At 47.6% G+C, this 27,631-nt stretch overlaps 1 protein-coding gene across 1 annotated transcript in view; it reads right to left on the reverse strand.

The window, feature by feature from the left end:
• The window catches only part of MGAT4B (alpha-1,3-mannosyl-glycoprotein 4-beta-N-acetylglucosaminyltransferase B), a gene marked incomplete at its 5' end in the record, with an annotated part of 53,231 nt that extends 25,603 nt beyond the window's left edge, over nucleotides 1–27,628 (reverse strand). The window contains one exon of the mRNA XM_085298119.1: nucleotides 27,574–27,628. Coding sequence (XP_085154245.1) covers nucleotides 27,574–27,628 — 55 coding nt within the window. The remainder of the gene's footprint in view (nucleotides 1–27,573) is intronic.
• Nucleotides 27,629–27,631: the final 3 nt, after the last annotated feature.

Consider the following 27,631-nt stretch of genomic DNA (forward strand, 5'->3'; position numbering starts at 1 on the left):
ATGGGCCATTAAACCTCRAAATAATTGCATCTCTACAGGATTTTTAAGGGGACACTTCACATGCGGGTACAGAATTTAACCCAAAGAGTTATTTCCTCTATATTATTTCCTCCAGTGTGGCAAAGCCAATTTAAGAGGTTTTTCGATCCCTGCCGCTAGCCTGCTGCTCTGTCTGTGGGGTGACATTAGCAACCACAGCAGYGAGACCAGCAACAAGCCTGCATACACACGGGCAGATTTGGGAAGGCGGTGGAAAGAAAGGAGGGGAAAAAAGGAAATGTCAAAGGATGGGAAGGTATAYACATGGTCACTCTTAACGAAGCAAACCTGTGTGCAATTTAAAAGAAGATGCACTGTCCTGCTGTGACACAGAGCAAATGCTCTCAGATGCATCTAAGGGGAGCAATAACAGATGCTATCTGTGGTACCACCTCACAGCAGAAAATGCGTGTCGTGCTCCTGTATTGCAAATGCGCTTAAATTTACATCGCTTATATTGTGGCAGCCACTTGCAGACAGCGTGGACATTGAGGCACATCAGTCYTGGTGCTGATAGTGCCATGGGTTGTTCTACTTGTCACTTGGAACTGCCAGCGTCGCGGTGGATTGCAAGTGGTCACGCGCAATAAAACCCAAATCAGATTTGCTTTGCTCTCACAATTTGCAAAYCTCCCGACTGTATTTCTTTCCCCTTCTCCTTCTACAGTTCCCATGACGGGCACCAAAGTTAGGGAGTAGAAGTTCAGGAACACGGACAACTCCAAAGAAACTGCAGGTGGCCAGGGTGTGCAGAGGTGCTCTGCTCCACCGGCTGCTAGCAAGGTCACCCTCTGGTGCATTACAGCAACAGGAAAACCTCAGGCCGAGCGAATGGCCTCACAACTCAACAGGAACCTCCTTCTTGTTTCAACCTAATTATATAAATTATGAAATGGAGAGCTTGATCCACTAAAACCCAAAGCACTCATGCACCTAGCTTGGTGCCCACACCACTAATGGCTCTGCTTCTCTCGCAAGTCAACCAGAGAGGAATCCCTTCGTGAAGGCAAGCTGATCTTTGCAAAGGTCAGTGTGTTAATCATCACACCCCTTCTCTAGCAGCAGCTGTTGCTAATTGCCTGTGAAGGAGTCGAAATGAAATTCTTGTTAATCCTCCTCCCCACATGACTACAATCCTGCATCGTCATCATTTCCTCCCCCCTCAAATGACCACAAGCCACGGGCACTTTGCAGCTGATGGACTAGTTCSGCCCATCTTGAGAGAGATGCAGCATTAGCAGATGGGGGGAAAAAAAAATCCACTCCTCAAATTCACGCGTAATTTACTGATAAGCAGCAGTAAGTGCAGGGACATCGTACTTCCTCACCTCCTTTTAAGACAGACTATGGCACTCAACACTCCGCTACAGCTACCAGCAGACTGAGAACAGCAGAAGTTCTGGAGCATGGGGAATTTGTTTAATCAATAACATACGAAGCTTTTGGCACAGCTGAGCATATGGAAGAATTTTACAACAGCAAAATAAAGTATTGCTGTATTATAAATCAGAGAACACATATGGAAAAGTTAAAGTGATGTACTAAGTCACAGAGATATCAAGGAAATCACAGAAGTTCTGGCTGGAGTCTCTGGCTCTGTTTATGTTAATAGCAGTGAACTTCAATGCAAGTCAGGTTTTACTTCTTCTTCCAAAAGAATAACTCATTTGTAATGCACGCAACTGTACGAGGGCGAAAGGCTTTTTAGTGTTCCCTTCACTCTACTGTCTCGCTCTGTAAATTGTACATCTTGTCTACCTACAGGAACGCAGAAGCAACCCGACTACAATTTCCCTATTGTACTGATGCCTGATCAGATGCACAACTGTGCTTGTGGGCAGAAGATTTTTAAATCACCTGACCATGGGATGAGCTGATCTGAATTGCATTGTGTTTTAGGAGTCTTAAATCATCTGCAGAATGCTCAAAATAAAATGCATACCAAACCTCTTAAAAATTACTCAGCATTAATATTTGAAATATTTATTCCCCATGGTGCAAGCTTGTAACACGAGCACTTAATGGGGTACATTTTCTTCTCTCCAGAGAAAAAGCAAGGCATCGCCGTTAAAAAGCACATTCAGACCAACTATAAGGGTTGATACTATCTTAGCTCTCTTGTTTCATTTTATATGCTAGGATAATTCCTGGAAAGAAAAACATACCACAAAAAGACTAAGACCACCTGCTTCTCCCTTTTCCCACTCAGCAGCCAAGAAAACACGGGAAAGGGTTATCAAATAATGCTGACGCCCCCTCCCACAAAACCACGGCGGCTAGCTTTAGAAACAGGGTGCAAAAAATAAAAATAAAATAATAAAAAAAACCCAACCTTATTTCTTCCCCTTGCAGAAAACATTTCACCAGAAGYGCAAACAAGACGGAGTTCCCAACCAGCCTCCGCTACAAACAGCACGCTAGGGTAGTTTCACTTCTCCCTGCTCAAAAACAGAGCGAAACAGCAGCGAGGCCTSATCGGCCGCGATCCAGCTCAAAAGATTCAGCGTCCGAGCTGAGGGCTTMATCTTCGGGCCGCTCACGCTGCCGACCCGCCAGCCTTTCGGGGCGCGAAGGAAGAGGGGCGCGTCAGGGCTAGGAGGTCCTTCTGGGCGGCTGCCCAGGCTGAGAGCGCTTTAAGCGGCTTGTGAAACCACGTCCTTGGAGGGTTTCCTGCCTGCGCTGGCGGCGCTACGTAAAGTCAACGCACCGACCCGCGCCGCRCGCTGCTCGCAGCCCCCGAAGCAGGCACGCTCCCCGCAGCCTCGGCCGGCGGGACCGCAGCGCCCAGGCTGTACTTCTCGACCGCTCCTAAAGCGCTGCCCAGTCCCTGGCTCCTGTAMGCAGAGTCCTGGGTCCGGCGCAGGATACAGGTTACATCAGAGACAGGGTGCTTCTSACGGAGGAATAAAGAAAAATAAAATACAGAGCAATATGCAGTTCACGTGTCCCATTCCCTCAGAACACGTCCATTTAAATGCATCTCGATTTTCAGTGTTTCACACACGGTTGCCTTTACCGGCAGCACGTATACAGTAGCGCTAATTGCTATGTGGGCTGCTGGGCTCAGTTTTCCAGACTTTACACTGAGGGAGAAGCCGCGTCGCTGCAAGGCGAGTGCAGGATGGGCTTCCTGCTTGCAAGGAAGAAAAAAAAATCCCCCTCTCCTTAGGGGAGTTCAAAAGCYGCAGCCGGCACGCGGCGCCGAGCCCACGGAGAAGGCTTTGCAGGAGCAAACCGTCGCGTCGGCGGTGGCCGCCGGCCCGGAAAGYGGCAGCCCAGGTGCGTGGGCTCAGAGGAGCCCGTGCGGGACGCGGCTAGGAAGGGCCGTCGGGAGAGCGTACGGCTGCCTTTCCCCCGGCAGCGCCCTGCTCCGCTTCGCCGCTCTGCTCCCCCGAGCGTAAATCAGCAGCGCGGACGCAACCCAGCGGCTTTACGCTGCGGACGGGGACGCTCGGAGAGATGCTCAAAACGCGAGACGGTGCAAGTTGACACCGGGGGAGGCGCGAGAGGAAGACCAGAGCGAGCGACGAGCCACCGGGGCGCAGAAGGGAGAGGAGGTTCGCACAGCGCGAACCCCCCGGCCGGCCGAGCGGAGTCACGGCTTGCACGACGTTAAACGCAGCAGCAGGCCGCTTGCAAAAGCGTCTCTCTCCGGCCACGTGAGCTACGCAGCGTCTCTTCTAGCATTAAAAGTTGTCATTTGAGCAGGATTTGGTCCATCTCTTGGAGTGCCTTTGTGAGAAGTCCATAAAAGAAATTACCCTAGGTAAGTCCCCTACTAATAACTCACCTTCATATCCAGCTTCCCACTCGTAAATCAGCTTGGCTACTCAGGATCACTGCTGGGTATTGCTGTGAAAAACCCATTCCAATTTTCCTTCTTCTTTAGGGATAAAACACTAGGACAGGGCAGCCAGCCTGTCACACACAGTAGCAAGGTGAAAGAAATGGAAACAGAGCTGTACGGTGATTCTCCAGCAAACCCCCTCCTAAACGGAGGCAGAGCAGAGAGGCGAGCTCCAATTCTGTCAAGGGCTGGGATGAGCGATTCTGGACACATCACCGTTTTGGGGGAATAACTGTGATGATGACAGCAGGAAGGTTTCCCAAAGGATTTTGTTATTTAGTTTTATGCCCATGCAAAAAGGTGATACCTAAATTATAACATCATGACTCTCTATATAATTATTTATGACTATGAAGGTACTTGCAGAAGACTCTCACGGCCATGTCCAGAGCCTGGTTAAAACAGTAGCGTTCTGATAGCCATATAAATCAGTATAGTTGAAGAAATATCTCAGTTTTATGCRAGGACCCTTCAGTACCCAGAGTGGTGGGATGCCAGGACACTGAACACCGTTGSAGCCGCACCAAACCGTCCCGCTGCCGGACCTGCCCCAGCGGCCCTGGAAGCCGCAACGCACSTGCAAGCGGCAGTGAATTCTGTACTTCAGCGCCAGCCAGCAGTCTGTAAAAGGAAGCCGTAAGAGCGTATCACCATGCGCGAAGGGAAACTCATGCTGCTGCTAATACCCACAACCTCCCCAGCGAGAATAACGGGTATCAACAGGAGAACGGGCAGCTAGGAGTGCTCGGCTAAAGCACGCAGCGATTTTCTTTTCCTCCGCTTGCTCTGGGTACGCTACGTGAAACACAGACTTGCTGAGTTCTGCTTTTCCCCCACCCTCAAGCTGAGGTAAAAACCCCGTACGCCTTAGTAGCAAGGGCGATTAGCTGCCAGYGTGAATTACTGGATTTATAATGAATTCTCCGGTTTTGGTTATCGTTCCTGCTGAGCGACGTGCCAATTATATACTGAGCTATATTCCAGTTTAAACAAAAAACAGCTCAAAAGCAGCCCTGTGGCGGGGGTCACACAGCCCCCCGCGTCATTCACCGTCACCGCGCCGCGGGGGCCGCCGACCCCAGCACCGCGCCTCCGCTCAGCTCCTCCGCGGCCGGCGGGAAGGAGCCACGTTACCTCCCAAGGCAGAGGGGGACGGAGAGAAAATAAACAGACAGATTAATTAATCAACGAAGCTGGYTACGTTTTCCAGACAGGGCAGCGATTTGCGGGCAGGAGCGCGCCCCAGCTCCGGCTCCCGCGGAAGGGAGCGCGCGCGTCCCGCTGCGCGAAGGGCGTCGCGTGCCAAGGGTACGTCTGTCCAAACCGCGCTGGCTCAGGCTGCGGCAATGCGTTCAGCCCGCCGTTTCCAGATGTGCTTCGCATCCTGCTCAGCCCGGCCGCCTCCTAAAGCCAGCAGAGTTACGTAAGCCGCAACCCCGAACTGGATCATTTATCCCCAAGCGTCGGACGAGGCTCGGCGGCGCGGCGGGGCCGGAGCCCGCCGAGCCGAGCCGAGCGCCCCTCTCGCTCCTCGGGGCCGGGCAGGCGGGTCGCTCGAGCCACCGACGTCTGAAACCCACGTTTGCGTTTCGCTTTTTTGTCATTRCGGCTGTCAAGCACACACGAAAGCAGGGGAGCGACCCAGCCCTGCAGCATTTATTGTTTCAATGCCAGAAGCTGGGAATTTCGGAGGACCTGGAGGGGGACAGGTGCCCAAGGCCGTCAAATGTGGTCTGTCTTGGGCTGCCCTGAACACGGCATGTTAAACGACTTGAGAGTAAACTTTTCTTTTCCTTTTTTTTTTATTTATTTTTTTTTATTTTTTTTTAGGAGCTGTGTGTGGGGAAAGGAACAGAAGCCAAAAAAAGAAATTAAGAGTTCACAAAGCAAGACCATTCTCCCCCTCCTTCCTCAAATATTTTCTTATGCCTCCTGTCTCATTTACAAAAGGCTGCACTACACAGTATTTTATAGAAGAATGTTTTTTTTTTTATTTTAACAATAATTAAAAGACTGGAACAAGCACTTAGAAGGCCCCAGTATTTCCTCTGCACACGAACAAACATTTCCTGGCTGCACAGCTCCACAAAACGGAATACATCCATCAACTTCGTTTTCCCACAATAATATTTTTCCCAAGCTTTGGCTGTTCCAGCAGCTCGTTTCCCATTTAAGGTCATAATCCTGTCTGTGGGATAACCCATCCCAGTGGGTCTTCACGGAAGTAATTATCAGGGCAAAATACTAAGAAACAAAAGTGTTACAACTATTCTTGGGAAGAAATCCGGAAAGAGAAGAGAAAAACTGAAGCGTTCCCAAATGTCGCAGCTATCAGAGCATGCCAGAATGGTTTGGTTCCTTTTATTTTTAATGCAACTGGATAGTTAAGTCAGAATTTAACACAAGGATTTCAGCTCACACTAAACTTTGCGCAGATCACTTATTGCACTGTCTACACACTGGTTACGTGCATGCTTGCAAATTACTTAAACCCTTGCCATGAGGCCATGGATGGGCTTTATATGGCTTCGCCAGAAATAATAATAATAAATGACAGGAAAAGCTGGCGCGTCCTCGCTGGGCCAGCCACGCTCCCACCCACGTTACCGGCGTTAAGAGCTTCGTCAAATTCTGTAACGAATACCCAATGTTACAGAAATGGATTTCAAACGAGAAGAGCAGTTGGCAGGATTAGAGAAGCAGAAAAGCAGGCGCACGGAAAAACCGGGGAGTTTGCAACGCGCTAATGGAGCGAGCAGAAAACAGGCGGGCCCGCTCTGCGCGCCCCCGGGCTCGCAGCGACGTCTCGTCGCGGGAGAAACGAAGGAGCCAAGACGGATATTCCGGCGTCCCCTGGCTACGTTTTAGGTGTTAAGCCAGTACAAATTCTCAGGTTATATTTCACAAAAATAAATAAATAAATAAATAAATAATAAAAAGAGTTATTCAAAAAACCAAAAACAAAATACCAACCCAAAACCTGCTGGCAGTGCAGCACAGCAAATTGCACTTGGAAGATAACTCCTGCATTCTTCCCAGGCAGATGTTAAAATATACCATATATTATAGGAGCCGAATAGCCCCTCCTAGGAGCAACGGGAGCCACAGGCTGAATTTATAATAAAAAAGTGTTTTTATTTTGCCCCCCTCCCCTGCATTGCTTAACCCCTTACAGACAAGGCTCCCCACAAACCAGCGGCTGCCGGGTCTGGTGAAGCGCTGCGACGCGTGCACTACCGCGACCGATGCAATCCCGCCGCTGCCGAAAGATCATCGCCGGCAATTTGAGAGCCGAATCGGGACACGGCAGCATCGCCCTTCCTCGGCCGTTCGGCTGGCACGGGGCAAGCTCAATTCCCCTCCACGGTTTCAYGGAAACTCCGAAAAGCCGATACCTGCAATAGCCTTAAAGCAGCACTTTGGCACATTGTAAATCTGGATCGCCGCCGTCTCCCCTCCCGCAGCAGGACGGCGGGGACGGAGCCGCAGCTTCACCCCGAAGAGCATTCATCCGTCTCCTGCTAGGCTGGTTCTCACGGAGAGCAGCCAGYGGCCGCTCCCCCAACCAAAACGTACCCCCCGGCCCCCGAAAGCATCGGAAACGGAGCGCAAAGGGACGTGGAGCAGCGTAGCTAGAAGCATCTCGGGCGCTTAAAAGCAAACCTGAAACCCGCGGTCCTGCAGAGCCGTCCGGCAGCGAGTTCTGCGCTCGCGAGGGGAACGGATGCTCCCCCGGAGCAGGAATAAACCCGGTCACGAGCGAAGGTGCAGCAGGGCCGCGCGAGGGAAGGCGCTTTGGAGACGAGCCGCTTTGGCCAAGTGCTGACYGCAAACCACACAAATCCTGCGGGCAGAAGCCCTTTGAATTCAAGCACTGCCGGCAAGCACGCACCGACRAGGAGCTGCACCTGCGGGCCGGGGCTGGAAAGAAAGCTTTGGGGTTTGTTTCTTTTGTTTGCTGTATATTCATTTAATCTATAATCTCCCTTTGCCTTGCATCTCCATTTTGAATTATTTATCATCAGGTATCTCATTCAGTTGCATACCTTATGAGGTGCAAAACAAATGATTAGTCATCACATATTAGACTCTTCCAAACCATCTGTGCTAGCCTCAGCAGCTGTTTTCGTGTGGCTTTCTTTAATACTTAGGAGGGAAAAAAAACCTAAGGGGAAAACTGGATTTGCTAAAAACCGACAGTAAAATAGCCTACATKCTTACTGAGAGCAAAGGGTTATTGTAGCTGTGCTCCACAGGGAGCACGGACTATCCTCTCCGGTGTAATCTAACTGGTGATACAAATTGCAAGCAGCATTATTTCAAAGACCTTTATTTATTGATTAGAAACAAAGTCCTCCTCCTCCTCCTGCTCCCTCCTTGAGTCGTGCTGATTGCATACAATGGAGCGCTATCACKTAAAGAACAAATTAAGTCAAAACTTCTTGAATAGCTGAAAGTTAGGGCAATATTGTATTGCATTATCTTGATTGCAGTGAGGAAAACCAAAGCAGTCGGAGCAACGAGAATTAGAGAACGAGGCATTAGCAATAGCTAGGAATATCAAAATGGACGGAGCCATTGCCAAAAAAGATGACAGACATTTTCTTTCTTTCAGGAAACCCGCCGTGGCGATGCCGGGAAGGTGGCCACTGCAGCAAACGGCAGTTTTCTAGACCCTTAGTTTTCCCCCGTTGGCCCCATCCATCCCCCCGGTCTTTCCCCTCCCGCTCCTCCGCCGCGGGGCACGGCAGGTTCGTCCCCTCTCCCGGGACGTCTCCRGCCGGAGCGGAGGGCRCGTGCCCGCGGGACTCCCCGCGCAYGGTCTTTGGGCCCCGGCTCGCGCGGGGTCCCCTGCGGCAGGCACCGCGCGGTCCCACCGCGGCGGCGGCTCCGCGAAACCCCGCGAACCCCAGCGAGCCGAGCAAAGCCTRGGAGGTAAACCGAGGCACACTGCGTTCCCAGAAATAATTCGGAGTTTTTCCACCCTTCTTCTCTTCTCGTAGGGTTTTTCTGGAGACAGTAAAGCGAACGGTGCTTTCATGGGCCAACAAATCCGACRTCTTGGCATCCCATAGTCAACTGAAAGCTTTGATCAAAGCATTTCTTGTGGCTGAGGCTTTCTTCAGATAACGTCTTGCGTATGGATTTTCTGCAGGCTGCCGGAGGAACTCGTACTACAGCCTTTTCTCCAACAGACCTGCTCTTTTCTGCCTGTCTGGTTATTTTMAAAAATGCTTTAAGGATTTTAGATTGCCTCTGAGATTTCCATACCATAGCTCAGTTTGGCTACAACGAGACTTGGGGTTTGAAACCTGTTAGGATGAAGGGCATAAGCTTTGCTCCTTTGGAAAAAACAGGCTTAAACAAAAAAAAAAAAAAAAAAAAAAAAAGAGGAGAGCGCGATTGTAAGCCTGCCAATACTCAGAAGTTATATAAAATCCCTCATTTAAAAGCAGTAAAAAACCACAACACAAACTGAGTGCAGACTCCTCAAGAACCTGAAGACATCAGCTGTAAGTGGTCAAAATTTACCATCACTTTCCCAGGAACTATTCAAAGTTACAGCACTCAGCCTATAAAGCATTTACAGAGACTTAAGAAGACAAAGGAAGCTTTTTACGAAGTCAGAAAAAAGTGCTGCAAAAAAACATTTTAAAAAATCTATCCCTTTCTTCTGCAACAGTGGCAGATTTTGGTGTGACCTGTTAACTSCTGTCCTCCTGTGCCTCCACTGCCCAAGCTTACACAACGGAGGAAGCAATCTGCTCAACCTCAGAGCAAATTAACAGKTAACTGCTGCTCTCGCACCAAGAGTCTTGTTGGAGGAAACACAGCTGAACGGGGCAAGATCCTGCCATGCCAGCCCCGGTGCTGCCCCTCAGCACTGGGACACTCAGACACCCCCTCGGCAGCCACTGCACGGGCTCCCTGCAAGCAAGACCCCCCGTCGTGAGCCCGGTACTACCGTCATCATCTTACTGCTGTGGGGCCTCTGGAGCTGTCAGTCTGAACTAAAATATCCATAAATCCACCTTGRGTTGGGCAAAAAATCACATAACTAACCCCAGAAATACGTGAGGCAACTACTTTTGCCACTCGGCAGCAGAAATAAAGCATTAGCACGTGCCACCAAGTCCAGCTCAAACTCCCCGGTTGCTTTTGTTCATCGCTCCTTGGTTTACTTCGCAAGCATCTCTGCAATTCTTGCCAAAAGACAGGAACAATTTAAAGAACTCGAACAATTTTTCACACTTGAACAGCCTTCACTCAAAACAAGCCAGAAGGCAGCCTAAATAGTCAGGCAGACCTCAAAATCCATAAAACAGGAGTTTTAATTTTGCTTAACTAAGGAAACTGAGAGCACTCTTTAGGCACAGTATATTTCAGAAACCCTGTTAATGGAATACAAATAAATAAAGGCATGCTTCAAGTAAGGAATTAGTTGGCATTCCAGCAACCAGCACTTCACCTTCAAGTCATTATTTCCTTCGACACGTTGTGCTGGTTCGTATTGCAGTAACACGTTCTCGTAGCTGCACAGGTACAAGAGAGGCGTACAAATTGCGCCTGGCAAAACAACTGCTGGCAACGAAGAGATTCGTGTCTTCATTGCTCGCTGCTGAAGAGTTACATACATTTTAATTCCAGCCTCAAATACAATTTGGGCCATGGCAGATGTTTCCTATAGTGCAAACGCTTTCTTTGAAAGAGAGTTAATTCAGTTTGAACACAGCAGCAATGAAGAAAGGGATTTAAACCAATATTTTCTGCTTACTCTCTCTAAGCTTAATACTGCAGAGGCAGGAATGAGAGACTACTAAATTGAACAGTTAAACCTGCCTGCTCYCATAACATTGCTTCTGACTTCAAGCAATCTCCATAAGCCTGGATTTCTCTGCCACCATAGATTCTCCTCTCTGTTACATCAAATTTAGTTTAAATGAAATGAAGTGATTTTAACAAAGCTCTTCACGATGCACAGTGACGTAATCTAGAGGAGAGTGTATTTCCTGTTTTCAACTGCTTAAGTTTCGCCAAAAAAAACTGATGCATTATTTCACCAGCGACAATCAAAACCTTCCAAAACACAAGATCCAGTTGCAATCTAACACTTACGTCATTACTAATGCCAAAGAACCCCCAAAAGCTTTCAGTGTGCTCTGTGCATAAAGATCCTCACTTGACCTATCCGTAAAATGGGCTTGGAAAGTGTCAGCTATCTAAACAGTACACAGAAAGTTTAAGGGAAAAAGAAATACTATAAATAATTGAAATCACAGCAAGAAACGCAGGCAGACCAGAAGGAAAAAAGGGTAACCCAGAGGAAGTAGGTGGTAAGAGGAGAGAAAAGGACTTCTACTGAAAACCCAACGATACTAGAGTGCATGTACAGAAAACCCACCTGCTCTCATGCCCTCACATGAGCATTATGGAAGACACCAACAAACAAAATAGATCCTTRATCTTTTCTGCAGTGTTTGTCAACCAAGGAGCATTCTTTTTATCTGCCTACAAACCCTCCTCTTGCTTTCCCAACATCTTCCACTTTCTCCTCCCTGATGAATCAGCAAGTCTGCCAATTACCCRCATGCTTTCTCCAGGGAAGGCAGCAATCTTGGGCACTGAATTATGCTAACTTGCAAATATGGATTTTAAATGGTCAGTTCTGTCACTGGTGGCTTTGTTACCTTGACAGAGCCACTTCTTCTACTGCATCCTTTCAAGGTAAGGCCACGTGAAAGACTTCACAGGCACTCAACAAATTAAAGACAGACTAGAGATGAGTCCTGAAGCCAGTTGGGTCTTCTAGGTACTACAGACTTGTGATCTGGAAGAGTTATAGAAATTACTACCTTGGGTTTGAAGCCTTTAAAAAGAATTATCTCCAACCAGCACTCCAGATTAACAGATGACTGCTTAAAGTTTCAGTCTCAGCAGTAAAACGGTTCCTTTGATGACCATAGCTGCTACGAAGGGCAAGAGGGTCATCATTTTGCCTGACTTTTAAATATTGTCACAATACTTCTTGATCCACATTTAAGAAGTTACCAAAAAAAAAAAAAAAAAAAAAAAAACAGCACAGAAAATACTATTCAGGAGCCAAGCAATCTGCCACAGATTTCAAAAGAGACATGAAACATCTGTCTTTCTCAAAAGAGTTGCATGCTGAATACACACTTTGAGCACTCTGCCAACATCCAGAATAAGCSACAGTTTTTCTCGGATACAGTTGACCTGAGCAAGAAATGGCAGAATAGTTTGTTATGCTCTGTGGAGCCTGAAGATAACACTTGGCATGATCCACTCCAAGTACCACTTCATCTTTAGCTAGGGTTCAGCATCGATTTGAGGAAGAGAGATTTCAGCTGGGCACCTACAACTCAGCTAACAAGACAACTTTTAACGATTAGCAAGGAACAAGATTTCTCAGTGAGTGGTTCATTCAAAGGGCATGCAGTGATATCAAGAACCAGGTAAAAATCCCAATTAAGACTTCTGTGCAATTCAAGAGCACGTAGAAAAGCTGGTGCTCTCAGAGATAAGATGGATATCTTGCTGCACACAGCAATCAAATTGATTTTTAGGGGTCAGCTGCCAGACCTCACTGGCTTCCTYTTGCAGAATGCCGACAGTTGTGCCTGTCCAAGGCTTTTGCCCAACAACTGTTAAAACACAGCCAGGCTCTTAGACTCACAGGCTAACAACTGTGACTAGAACATGTAAGAATCTGAGTACTGAGTCTTCTGTGTGAGCAATTTGGCTTAGGAGCKTCTATTGAAGAAAGAGGTTACCAAGTTAAGAGGTGACCACTATACTATGCCTTCTAAAGGCTGCAAAGATCCTACATCATCCCCTTCATTAACATACAGCTCTGTTAGTTAAACAGCTTATCTGTATGTGTCTAATTGCTTATCAGGCTCTCTGCCCAAAATCTATGCTTGGGTATACCAGGGCAGAGCTTCGCATGCCTCAAAGGGCACACTCTGGTTSGATGGGCAGGTCACGGTTCTCAGTCATGGGAACAGCAAATCTTGTGTCAAAAGCAATTTCCAGCCTTTGTTCTAAGGCAAAATTTGAGATACCAACTCCTTGGATTTCAGTGCAAGATTGGCCCTTGTAACATCTTTGCATGCCATGTTGAAGAGGCTGAAAATCCAAGTCCACCTTGAACAAGGCTGTCTTTCTTCTCTGACATCTCATTAAAGGGAAGGAAGCTTGTCTGCACTTCTGAAAGATATCTGAGCCTTAACTGTACTGCCATGCCAGCAAGACAAGGAGGTGGGAACCTTGTGATTCAAGAGGGGTCTACTGCTGAGAAACTGCAGTTGGGCAGTTTTCATTTTATGTTTAAGTTTTAGACTTAACAGCATTACTGGCTGGGAAAAAAAGGGGGGGAGGGAGACAAGAAGCCTCCCACTACACCAGACCAAACGGGGGGTGGAGGGAAGGATGAGGGAGGTTTGGAATCTGCCCTGGATAGAACATGTCATAGTTTTAACCTGCTGTAGGGGGAGATGGAGGAAATAGGATAGCAGAGACTACAGATCAGATTTATTAGGACCAGCCAGGTAGTTAAAGATCGATGATCACCAAGGGATGATGTCTCTATTTTGGAATCAAGTAACAACTAGCTTCTGAAAGCATCTAGTCAGCTTTAGCATTTCATACACATGAAATTAGTATCCACGCAAGAGTACTCTCATGAAACGACAGGATTTAAGGCAGCCAAGATAATTATCTAGATCCTTCTTTATCCCATTAGTGGTTTGCATTCGTGTCCTGGAACACCRTAAGCGGATTGTTTGAGAATTATTTGCCCTCTGCTGATTCAATCCCGACTGGAATTATCTTTATACCTCGGTACCAAGAAAAGAGATTGCATCTTTTCCACAGCTTCCTGCAATGCCCTCTTTTCTGAGGCTCTTTATCTTTTGTTCTGCAAGGCGGTAAAAAAGAATCAGAAAACAATTGCCATTGACACCGTTTTGCCCTGATCTCCTCTCCCGTCCCCACAGAGACGTATGGGGAGAGGGGGGACGCACTCGCCCCGCTGCCTCCCTTGCRCGATGGAGGTAGGAAACACAGCGGTGCACCTGCACGGGACGGAGCTGATCAGGTTTGGTCAYCAAATTACGCACAAGAGGATCAAAAAATGATCCTGGCTTTCTTTTGTACCACTCTCCAATAATACAAGAACAAGGATGAAGCTGTTAGAGCCAATTAAACAAATCACTTCATGCACCAGAAAGAAGCGGAAATCACAGCAACGAGAGATCCCAAGGGCGTACGCTAAATGTCTCATTTCATGTTCTCCAGCAATATATGTCACTATGCAAGCTCAGATGGAGATAAAGCCAACATAATTCAAACAGCCAACACAATCCCTTGCTTTGAGGCCTAAAACAACAACAAGACGAAATTCTCCTCCCAGCCACTCTAACCGCCTGCCAGGTTTTGTATTAATGGAAGAATTACATCTCCTTCCAGGAGATCTCGTCTCCCTTGGGCATCCACTGCAGAAAAACAAGAGTCTGCATAGCAGTGAGGTAAGATTCCTGGACGACACGAAAACTCTCTATTCTCCGTACAGAAACATAAGAAAGTAAGTATTCAGACCTCACATAAACAAAAATTCATGCATTTTCTAAAAAAGCATGTTTTACAGCTTTGTAATGAGATCTGTAGGAGAATTATCTTTATAAACAAGTTATTAAAAGGGGGAGGTGGGATATAATAATAGCAGGTGCCAATTACTCAGCTCCTAGCAGAGAATTTTCAATTTCTCACCTTCCCCCAATGCAAGATGTGCCACTGTACACCAGCACATTTATTTGGAAGTGTAGCACCCTTTCAGAATATTTCTTCTCTCCCACAAAACAAAGATGCATTGCTGTTTTACCACCACTATATAGCGACAGTCCGTTTCCCCACCAACCTTGCCATCAGAGTTGAGACCAAAATGGTATTAAATTACTTTGAAAAGAGTGGAACAGCAGAAAATAAATAAAACAAAATTATCATTTTATTTGACTACAGAATCTGGCCACTCCTACTGCCAATGAGAACAGCAAATTTAGGGCTTAATTGCGACTGCCAGGTTTGCGTCTCTGTAAACATGTGCTTAGTTTTAGGAACAAAGCCCCAGTAATTATCTTGTTATTTTAAGACACAAGCATAGCTTCAGACAGTGAACGCTCACACTGGAATTGGAGCCATCAGAGAGATCCCATCCTTTGAGGCAAGCACACCAAGGTAATGATTAATACTATACATGTAATCTGATCCTTTAAAATCATTATTTCCAAAATCAGCAAATAATTACCAAGGCTTCAGCAATCAATACTCAAGATAAATAGACAATTAGATTGCAAAAGAAACAGAAGAAAGTAGTTAATATTTGCCAAATACATGCCAAGCGCGCTTTTTTGTGGTAACCGAACACTTCCAGTAAATAGATATTTCAGCTCACTGGAGAGGCACTTTCAGAAAGTAATAAATTAAACTAATAAAACAGACAGACAGGGTGGAACCAGACATTAATGAAACAAACTGATCTATAAGAAGCCAACCCACAATCCATGTCCTAATAATGTTCATTTACCACTCTGGTTTCTTACCCTCCCTCACCCTGGTCAGCTTTTTAGCTCACTGAAAGTAATGTTTCATGCAGCTTTACTGGAATGACAAAGGAGTGGAGAATTTCAGAGAACAAATTAAGAAGTTTGCGCTCAGCTAGAACTTGCCTTTCCAATTTTTAAAAATACCTCTTGCTCCCCAACATCTGCAAATTAATCAGCTTTTAAATACAATTCCTCCTGCTCCTTCGAGTTCCTGCAAGCTCAATCGGCAAGGTGTGGGATAAGTTCCTTCTCAGCTACGCTACTGCTTGGTGAGGTGCGCACAGCGCCAGCAACCCACGCGCCCTGCCCATGTGAACATCCCCCTCTGCGGGACACCTCGGCACGTGGAGTCAAGGMGGCTTCAGCCTGGTGGGCTGCTGCAGAGGTGCACTCCAATGACCACACAGTATTAACGTGCTCACCCTTTTTTGCCATTTTGCTGCCTGGACCTCACCATCAACCTCAAATACCTGCTGAAAGAGAGAATGTGCTTCTACATATCTGTCCCTGCTGCCTTGCAGGGGGCTTCATCTTTGGTGCCACTCTGATGGTGGAGGTACTCGTTTGCGTAAGCTCCACGACATGAACACGGATAAACTGTATGCAGTTTTCAAACTGTGTGGTCTAGGCACAAAACAAAAGACAAGCACAAGTAACCCAACCAATTCAGAGTGACATGATCACCAACTCTTCCATTTCATGTAGCACACCTACTCCTTGCGTGAACCACTCAGGTTCACCAAAAAGACATCAGAAGTACCATCTATAGACAATATTTACAAGCAACCAGCACTGTACAAAGGATGACACATCTGAAACAATGAGGATTTATTATCACTGTGGCCCCTATSTCAAGAAGTCAATAGCTCAGCATCTCACTTGACCCCACTCGCAATCTTCAGGGTTAGGACATGGAGGAATCTATCCAACGGACTGCCCATTGCCTTCCTCGATCCAAGGCTTAAGTGCACTCTGAGCAGAAGCATCAGCTGATCTGGACCATGAGTGCCTGCAAAGCATGCCCCCCTCAGCTATTTCACAGGCCTCTGAAGGAGGATACTACACGTTGCCAAGMCCACTCCATCACTGCTGCAGTGAGAATTTACACTGCACCTCTGCACCCAGCAACCAGTGAAGTGTACATTCTTCCACCTGGCCCTTTCCCTGGCGTTAGCCTCAGAGTATCACCATGGATGGCCTGTGACAACGGAGTCATAGGAAGCAACTGCCGGAGCACTGCTGCCAGMAGTCTCGCAGGCAAGCTGATCGATCGTGCTAGCAGGGCGTTGTGAGCCTTACGCCAAAGCTGCGAGGTACTGGCATGCTTGGCCGAGTCCTGTAGACCACCACAGACACACCAGGAGTGGCCCCGGCCAGGATGAATGATGGCTTCATCGGGTCCCACGGGGCTTGCACCTGGCCTCCAATTCCAGCCCCACTTACTGTGGAGACCTTTTTGTCCCTTCTTTTGCTTTCTAGATAAAAGAGATGTCTGTCCCTGAATCAAGACTTCTAAAATACCCCCCTCCCCCCTCCTTTCAAAGAAGAAAGGCCCAGTTTTTGCATTTACTCCAGCCAGCACCAGTCCAAGGCTCTGGACATGTGCATACTTGGACCACAGGTTGTCTAGGCTGGCCACAGCTCACCCACAAGAAGTTAACCTCTGGACTGGAGGAGAAAAATCTCTTCTCAACCAGTCATGAGTACACGTTAGCTGAAGACAACGGGCAAGAGACATTGGTCAGAAAGTGGATGAGACAGGAGACCTGGAGGAGGGACTCAGCACAGCCTCCACCCTGAACTGCAGGGGATCGGCAATGCCTTCTCTCCCCGGCCACCCTGCCCTCCGTTCATCCCTCCTACCAAAACGATGGCCTGGAGTTAGGGGAACCACGTTATTTGGTAAGCATCTGGTAAAGCTCCTGAAACAGTGAATAATTCAAAATGGACAAGATTGAGAGGGAGACACGTGTGAGAGGAGGTCTGTCCTACTTATTTTCCACAAAAATCAAAAGAAAAAGAAAGTCCAGAAGAAATAGAGACCAATGGAAGACAAAGAGAAATGAGATATCAAAGACAACTGTGGAGAAAATGCAATGAGATATGACATGAAAAAGGAATAGTTAAAACATGAAAGGCAAGATCAAAAAAAAAAAAGGCAAAAGATCACAGTCTGAGGCTACAGAGGAGGGAGAGGAGATCACCACACAGTTTTTACCAGCATTAATTGAATAATTCATTTGACAGGTATTTTTCTGTGGCAGTTAAGTCTGAGAGAGTCTAACACCATCCAGATCCATCCACCACACAACCAATACAGATATTTTTCCTTCTTAAATCGCATGTAGTGATATGGAATGGGTACGCCACACGGCCGCTCTGCTYCTCCACGCTACCATCCGCTGCTGAGCGGAGGAACCCAGCGGCACGGTCTGCACTAGGAAACCTTCCCCAGATGCTTCTGCATGAAGATCTTGACATTAGTGATAGGTTTAATGTTTTTACAATGCTTTGAATGCAACAGACTGTACAAACAGGTATCCCCAGCCCATGTATTCTAAGCAGGTCATACCTCAGTACTGCAAATGTTTCTACAATTAGATGCAAGGGGTTTGCAAGAGTTTTGTGGTGCCACAGACCAACCATAAAATTATTCACAGTAATGACAATACATACAAGATTTATTACAGTGTACATACAAGGAACAAAGGATAAAAAAGGTCTCCAGGTTAAACCTTATTTCCAGAAAGCTCTCACCCATCAAGGGCGGGGAAGCTATGCTATTTAAGGGAGTCTTAAAGATGCAATCAGGATGACCTTTGAGGAATAGGTGTAAAGTGGATAAGTTAGTGGCACTGACATGGGTCAGTGCTGTGCTCTTCCCTGGTTTGATAACTGCCCTAATACCAACAAGTCTTAAAATACAAGTGCAGCAATTTTGGTGAAAAGTAAATTAACAATGCAACCGAACAAAACCCATAATGAAAATAAAAGCTAAGAGGATACTAATTTTTACACAGAAACTCTTTCAAAGCCTATTTACATTTTAATGATATTGCTGTCCACGGCAAAATAAGCAGAAATGAAAACAACTTGTACAAGTGCGTCGGGTGACTTCAAAACACAGAGCAACCTTTGAGTAAGTATTTATACTGTACATAGCACAAGAGGGCAGGAATATTTAAATATTAGCAGAGTCATTCCCAGACAGGGTCACGCAGAAGAGAAGATGAAGTTACAGTGCTGTCTGTGTGCATCAGAGGTGCGTCCGTGGCGATGCACTGATCTCGGAGACAAGAGTGTGACTTGACACCAGGACAGAAACAGGAGAAGCGGCCAACGATTAATGCAGAAAGAGAGATTATTTAAAATAGAAATCTGCCCTTCCCAGATTCTCTGATTTCACAACAGAAGCCTGACATGAGTCGTTTTTAAGCGGTGGCTCAAAAAACAAAGCAAAAAAGGTTATAAATGAATAAAAACCCTCCCCCACACACTTCCATTAAAAAAAAAAAAAAAAAAAAAAAAAAAAAAAAAAAAAAAAAAAAAAAAAAAGAAAAAGCACTTCCCTGTCAAAGGCAACAACAATCATCTTCACAAATCAGGAAGTTATTAAACAGATGCTTGATCAGCAATCCCTGAAAAGCCTCTCTTTCTAAGAGAGTTAACCTTCGAGCCCCAGCAAAAGCCCTTTGTTTATTTTAATAGCTTTCACGATCCGTTAATTTGCTCCGTAACTTCTGCCCACACGGCAGCCCTCGCCAGCCCCCGAGCCCAATTCCCATCTGCGGGAAAACAAAAAGCCAGAATTCCAAAATTAGAATCGCTGTGATAACAACGGCATTGAAAATCTTCACACAAAACGTAAAACTTTATTTCCCAAAACTTTCAGGCGGGTTGCTCGGCCCCAGGGGCACCAGCAAGGAAATCTGCAGCCGGCAGCACRTAACTGCGGAGGGACAAGGGCCCTTCCCAGCGCTCGGCTCGCGCGACATTAGCTCTACAGACGTTTCAGCCTCATCGCCAGGATTTTTAAATCCAACAGCTAGAAGAGAAAAGCAAGACACAGCGAGCGGCCTGGAATAGCCGAGAGTTTCGGTGAACCGATTTCTTGTTAACCCCGTCTTCTCAACCCCAGGCCTGCAAACCTCAGCTTGCACTCACTGCCGTCAACGGTGGACAAGTATTYAGATGCTTCCAACTTCAGAACTAAGTTTATATTCTTGCAACAAAGTTATGCAAAGGCTTTTTGCCACCCAACCCTAAGCAGGTTCACATTTTTCCATTACTGTACTTTACTCCCGCTGTGAGCTGGACACGCCAGCAGATTTTCTTCTCCGCTCTCACCCCAAGCAGCCCCGTAGCCGTGGACCTCAGGTCCGTACCGCGGTCTCCCGGCGATGCCTGGCCAGCACCTTCACGCGGGGTAGTGGTGCGCGGGCGCGCAGCTCAGTACCGAGCCGGACTGCCTTACGTGACACCAYGGACGTCTGCTAGCGTTCCCGCACGTCGTTACTTCTCTGGGGGCTAGTTTGGTTTTTGTGAGCAGGGAGAGTCGATACAATTCGCTGTGCTTAATTCAGCGGGGAACCAAAGGCTACCTGCACGAGCCTGCTAGCACTTTGGCCGAATTTATCACTGAAGCTTTGTAATTTATTAGGCTTCAAACTGTCTGGAGATGACTGGCAGCTTCACTTAAACTAGTAAGCTATAGATTTGTTTTACCTTAAACACTAAGTGAATAATCAATGAACATTCAGGATATAAGCACAAATCAACGATTTCTTTCAGACGAATCAAATAGAATCACAAATTAGGAACGATTTTGTTACGGAAGTAAACCAAGAGAAGTACCTGGTGTAATTGAGTTTATGCGTTCCTCCCCCATCTGCTTCTCTCCTCCATACTGCCCTGTCTGCTATTCTCATAGGAAGCACAACTGTCCTCCAAAGCCTCGTGGCAAGAAATGTCACTATCCCATAAAGCAAATGGGAGCCAAGGCATAAAACCAGCTGAGTGGCTTTCCCAAAACTGTGAGAGATGCAGCAAAGCAAGGACCTGCCTCCAAGTCTCCTAAGCCCCAGAACACTATTCTAGTTATGGGAATATCCTCTTCTAGTAACTTAAACKCCATCACATAGCTAGAGTTGGAGCAGCGAGGGTATCTGAGAAGGTGCACACGAAAGTACAGATCAAGAGCACAGTTTATAAACCCAACAACAACTACAAAGAAGTAAGACCAGAAATACTGTTGACTCCAGACAATGAAAGATTTATCCTGATAAACGCATATCAAYAGATTGCATGACATCACTCACTCTTGGGATGCATTTGGTCAAACCATATGCAAGGTAATTTTGCAAATGCTGATGCATTCCAGCCACCAATTACACGGTATACCACAAAGACCAAGTAAAGGCTCTCAGAAATGCTCACGCACATCTCCTTTCTCATGCATTTTAACAGCAGCCTTCTAAACTCTACGGCTCCTTAGCCCAGTCCCCACCTGTACTTCCTCGGACACCAGAAGTGCACATCGGAGCYGCCATCCTCACTCCTGCCACTAAGCTCTGGGTCAGACCTCAACATGGCGAGACACCCYGGCTTCAACCAGGGCTTTTATCTGCAATGCTTGACAGCATGTTAGCTGCCACCAGCGTCCAAGGCCTCAAAGGAAGCTGTTCAATATGGGAATTGGGTAACAGAAATGAAAAGGCAGCAGAACTTCTGGGTACTGCAACAGAAGGTGCAATCCTTATTTAGCAATATCATACACTTCGCCTCTGCTGCTTTGAGAGAGGATTAGTGTTCATGGYTTTTATGCACTATACAATAAGACTTTGTAAACTCCTTCAGAGAAGCTTCYCTCCAGGCCTGACACTGCACCCGAGTCTAGTGCTCGCAGAAGACGCTCAGCAGCCCGCGGCCCGGCGCGCGCAGGGTGCAATGCCACCTCCCTCCCACACCGCCAAGTAAGCGCCACTTCTTTACAGCGATGCTGTCTGAGCCTGCCCGGCTGCAAGGGGAATCAGAGCAACGCTGGCTCCACAGCTACGGCCCTGCGCCAAGTGTAATAAATACCCCCGTATCCCGTTACCAGCCGCCCGCGTGAGAAATTCTCTTTTCCTCCCGTTCACAGGTCGGAGGAAGACCCTCGCCTATAGCTCCTGAAAGCTGGAATCGGGGATGAAATCTTGTGCTCGTCTTCAGACGGGCCCTCCCAGCGTAACCCGGGAAGGCAGCGTTTTACAGCCACGGACAACGCAGAAGAGAGCTCCAGCCACACGGCTGGGAGCGCTGACACACACAGGCTTTTCTTCTGCATCCCGGTCCGCCACCCAGCTGGTTTCCAGTTACCTACCTGTATGCATGACATTGCTCTAGCTGAATTTTGTTTTCCCCACACACGCTCGCTCCTCCTGACTCAGCGCTGTTACTGCCTTCGCTCCATCCACTAACTCAGCTGGAACGAACAAAAGTGTCGCTAGGTTTCGTACTCCCTCCCTCTTCTGCCTCCCAAAATTTGATACTTGTTGGTCCTGAAGCCTAACCAAGGCAAGAGAGAAAGACCACACACTCGGAAGAGCACCGAGACACCCCCGCAGAACATGAACAGCGGGTCCCTAATGGAGTTGCGTGCATCTATTTTGAAACGCTTTTGCAACTCCCACAGGATGAACAAGTCCTGTGATATGAGCATCCRAAGTACTGCACGATAAAAATTGGTGTTACTGGTTTTAAGTCACTGCATGCGGCGCATATGAAATTCCTAGGCAAATCTACATGCGTAGAGATGTCTGCAACTTAAGCTTTATGATGGAACTAGACGTAGAGCTGACTGGCACTGGATAACTATAAACCATTAAGATTTGAGGGAAAAAAAATGCCAAAGAAGCCTGCACAGGAAACTTGGATATGGAGCCTACTCTGAGATATGGAGTTGCACCCTGGAGGTTAAATCCCCAACCTCAACATGCACCACTAAGGAGCAGTATGTTGAGTCTCCTAAAAAAAAAAAGAAAAAAAAAAAGTTTTCTTCCTCATACACAAGGGCTTTATCCCAATCTGAGATTCAGCCGTTCGTGAGCCGCAGCTGCTGGAGCTGCACAAGCACGAATGCTTACGGCAGACAGCTAGAGCCGAGCTCCTCACGCGCCAAGCAAGAAAGGGTAAACTGAATGAGCAGTTGGAGCTTCCTACAAGACAGCTGGTCTCATCTACTGTCAAGATTTAGAATTTCCTCTTCAATTCAAAAGACATAAAACACCTAAAGAAAACTGCAAAAAGATCCTGCTGCTTTTATGGCTTTTAGGGTAAGTTGCAACGGAAAGCCAGGGCAAAGAGAAAGGCTGCAAAGGGATGGAGACAAGGTATGCGACCGGCCGGTCAGTCAAGATGAGGTCCAACCTTATGGAGGAGAGCTGAATGATTTTCATRACTTGAAAGAAAAAAATTTAATAGCAAGTAGTTTAAATTTGTCCCCTCTCATCTCATCTGCACATGTGAAAGTTTTAAAAGCTTCTTATTTTTACTGAGACCTCAGTAAAACATCCCTTATAATCACCACCTACTGCGTGCCAGCGATTTAACTTGCCAACACTTCCTTACGCCTTCCCAAAGGATTAATTCTCTGACTGCAGGGCACTYCCCAAAGCTGAATCCTACAGTCCCACCTGATGATCACACATTCCAGAGGAGTTTCTTTCAAGGAGGTTGTTTGTCGAAAGTTAAATYGTACTTAAACCTAAAACCACCAAAAAGAGCAAATTAAGCTCTGGCTACAAGACAGACGTCCACCAGTCACTGTAATTGGACTACATCAACCATAGGATCGAGAAGCCAAACTCCAAGCTAAAATAACAGGTGATCAGGCAAAGTCCCAGCCACTCYGTCTGCCCAGCTTCTGGAAGGGTTGTGGTGGGGCGAAGAAGGGTGGAGGACAAACACATGCTGTTAGATTTCCAYACACCTCACCAAATCCCAACAGAGAGCCTCAGTACGCTGCCCCACTCAAATTCTTGGTGATTTTTAATGCTTTCATATACAAGCAGTTTGGTTGACCACTTGTGTTATCTGAGACTGCCCTTCTCCTTTCACTCCAGCAGACTTGTTTCAAATCTTGTTCATAACTGGATCAAGAGAGTATTCATTTTTGCAGACCAAGAGGTCAAAACTTCACTAATAACCACATCACAGTAAAACACCATTAGCAGGTACATAAACATTGAATTCGTTATAGAAAAGCAACTCTACAGCTGGTTTGACCTGTTTTATTTTCTTTCATTTAACTGTATTGTCCTCCCAACTGAGAGTGGGAGGACAAAGACAGGCAGGCTCTGGGATGCCTTACACATGTTTTAAAATCATTTTATCTCCCATCTGAGGCAACTGGGGACAACATCCCAGCCTTTGCCAGAATGCAATAACACAAACAGCTAGAAATCACTGGGAATTGCTTCCAGTTACTCATGGGGACAGATGATGCTACAGAAGACTGGCAAACACAAAGCCYGTCTTACACAAATAAAGGGATGGGGATGATAAGGATCCAGGAAATCATAGAATAATCAGCTTAACTCCAATTGAAGTACTTAGAAGACAACAAGGAGTTGAGCAAGACCTAACCTTTGTTTATCAAGAACAAATCACATCAAATCTGTCTTATAAAAATAAGATAGATCTTGTGACCCACTAATAGGACTTGTATGCAGGAGAGCAGAAGTTGATGTCTTGCCTTGCCTTTACAGAGCCCTCTGATCCTGGCTCATGTTACACTCTCAAAAAACAACAACAAAAAAGCTTGGGAAGCATGGTCTGGACTAAACTATCATAAGATGGGTACAACAGCGCTGGGAAAACTGTCAGTGAATTGGTCATTGCTCTTTGAACATAGCCTGGAGGACCTTACTGAACCAGATGCCATGGGAACTTGCCTCAGATCTAATACTGTTCGGTATTTTTATTCACAACTTAGCTGATGGCACAGAAAACATGATGATTAAATGTGAAGGCTATACCAAGCTGAGAAGGACTGCAAGCATGCGGGAGGGCAGGATCAGAATTCAGAACAATCCTGACACTTTAGGAGAAAAAGCCCGAAAAAAAAATCACATATGCAATTCAACAAGAACAAGTGTGAAGTAATGCGTTTTGGTGAGAATGATTAACTGGACAAATAGAAGACGGAGACATGAATAGCAAGGAAAGAAGTATAGAAGGGATAAAAAAAATTGAATATGAGTTATCTACAGCAAAGTAAAACAGAAACACATTGGGATGCATAAACAGAATCATTGTATATAAATGACATGAAGTAATCCCGTGCTCTCCCGAGCAGTAAGGCAGCCAATTACGTTCTGTATCCCGAGTTAAGCATCGCTCTSCAAGAAAGATGATGGTCCAGAAGAGTCACAAGAACAACCACAGGCCAAGAACATATGACCTAAAAGGTACGATGAAAGGAACTGCCATGGKTCAAACTACAGTAACAAGAACTAAGAGACATGGTAGTGATTTCCAAGTATCTAATAAGGTTCTGCAAGGAAAGAAAGAATGAACTTCTCTGCATGTGTCCAATAAATAGAAAAAGAAGAGCAATGATGAAACCAAGCTGAAGGAAAAGAAATTTCAATTTACATTTAAAGAAAAATCTAACAGCAGRGCTGTTAAATGTTAAATAGATTGTTGGGGGAGCTTAGGCATCTCTGTCATTTGAGGTTTTTACAAATGAATATGATAAACATCTGTCAGGAAGGGCTTAAGTATCACTGATCCTGCGTAGGGGCAGGAGATGGACTGAATGACCTCTCAAGGTCCTCTCCAGCTCCGATGGCATGATACGTAAATGACCATAATAGCAGGAAACTTGCTGTGCTGACACAGGCTGACCCGTGTTATTTGTAACCCATTGTTGCTGTCAGAGGAAAATACGTATCCAAGGGATGGTCCTACCAAAAAGGACGGAGACAGTTGCACCCCAAYGTTACTATTTTGGCACTTAAATGAGCAATAGGAAAAAAAGCTACTTGTTAGAAAATAAAAGCAAGTCAAAGAATAACATAGTCCAGGCATTGATTATCCTTTAAATACAGGTTTAAAAATAATCTGTTTTCTGCAATCACTTTCTAAGCATATCTGTCTTTTTATGTAGGCCACCCAACTTCAAAAAACAGGAATTACTGCTCAGAGTTCAACTGGCCAGCAGTGAGCGCAAGCAGCTCTCCAGGGTACTCCTCTGCCTGTATGTACTTTACCCAGGGTTTAGCATTGCTGGTTGTGCAAACATTTTGTCCAGCTAAAATCCCATCAGCAAGGGCTACCATTTAGACAGCTGGAGATACTCCTGCGCTGAAACAATGCAAGACTCCTGCCATCCGAACCTCTGCAGGGAGGCAGTTATAACGGGATTTAAACCGTGTCAGCAACGCGGCAGGAAAACCTTTTAGCTGCTGAGTAAGGCAGAGGAGCCAAAGCAACCGACCTTCGAAGCTGAGGCCCGGAGGAGCTCCCCAGCAGTGGCTGGTGGGCGCGAGCCAGGGGACCACAGCAGCCTGGAGTTGCCCCTGCCCCGCGGCCGGGGAAGAGCTGAGCCAGATGTGCACCTAGGCAGGTCCATCTCCCTTCTGGCCTGTTTCGCCACGTCCACGGGGGTCCACAAAACCTCCCACCGGGGCTGCCCGGCTCCCAGGAGCTCCCGCGCGGCCGCCAGCCACGCAAGCTGCGCTCGCCGCACCTTGCGGCCACGCGCGAGCTGCCACGGGGTCACCCCTGCGAAGCAAGTCACGGCCGGCGCTTCGCGGGAGCTGCAGAGAAGGGTTGGTTAAACGGCGAGTGGGAAGGAGAGGGTCACRGGCCAGGCGGCCTGGCCTTAACGGCGTCTGGAAGAGTTGTGTAATTAACACGAGCGTGAGAGGTCTGCACACCACTGCCCAGGACAGACACACACGCAACTACCTCAAATTTTCCCTCAGGCCAGTATAAATCTGGCGCGTTACTTCAGCGAGTGACAAGATGRGGAAAGACAACTGTGTTGTCAGAAGAAGCTAGTGGTGAACATCTCAGGAATATCTATGCTAGGATTCTTCTGTGACCAAGCCAGGGTAAGGACTCAAATCCCAGGCTCACCACTGCTGAACTTGATGTGAAACCAGCCTCAGCGTTTAAGCAGYGATGCTGAGAGCCCTTGCACTGGAGGACCCAACCCACGTGCAAGCGAGTGACTTACGAGCACCTGGCCCATGCCTCGAGGCGCTTGAGGTGCTGGCAGAGAGGAGGGCACTGCCTTCAAAGCCACCGCGACTGCGGCAGGGCAGCTGACTGCTCCAAAAACCCAGCTCTCTGCTCACCCCATTTCCTCAGAAACCTCCCCAGCACCCAAGGGCCCAGGGGACTCCTCTGAACTGCTGAAGTCACAACTTCTCYGCGAGGATTTAAACTGCGTGGCTCCTACTGCCCACGCAGCTTTTTGCCATAAACTTGGGGGAAGGGAGAGGGGGAAGAAGTGCATCRCAAAGAAGAAAGCCAAGGAGCTCTCCACCTGGATGAGGTGGCGTCCGCGCCAGGCATCCGCCTCCCCAGCCCACCTGCGGCTCCGGCGTCTGGCACCGCGYGCTCCTGCCCAGGGGCCGGACGGCCGGACCCAGGGCACCTGCGTCCTGCGGGGACGGGGTCCCACGGGGTCCTGCAGGATCCTTCCAGGCCAGGATCTCAAGGGGTCCTCTGTGATCCTGCAGGGTCAGAACCTCGCAGGATCCCATGGGATCCCCCCAGGTCTGGMTGCGACAGGGTCCTACGGGATCCTCCTGGGTCGGGCTCCCAGCGGGTCCCAGGGGCTCCTGCGGGGTGAGACCCTGCGGGACGCGACCAGCTCAGGTCCGGCTCCCCCGGCCCAGCCCGGCCCGGCCCGGCCTGGCCCGGCATCTCCCCTGGCTGGAGCCGAGCTACCGCGGGGCGGGGGGCCGCGGCCCCGGCGCGGCCGCTGCAGCGGTGGAGGAAGGAGAGGGGAGGGCGGCCCGGCGCGGTGCGGCCCGGCTCGGCTCGGCTCGGCCCGGCCCGGCTCGCCCTTACCTTTGTGCCCACCGAAGGCGCCGTACCAGGAGAGCGAGAGCAGGGCGCAGAGGCAGCC

Source organism: Rhea americana, unplaced genomic scaffold, assembly GCF_003343005.1.
Source record: "Rhea americana isolate MKP2758 unplaced genomic scaffold, rheAme1 scaffold_135, whole genome shotgun sequence".
Taxonomy (NCBI): domain Eukaryota; kingdom Metazoa; phylum Chordata; class Aves; order Rheiformes; family Rheidae; genus Rhea; species Rhea americana.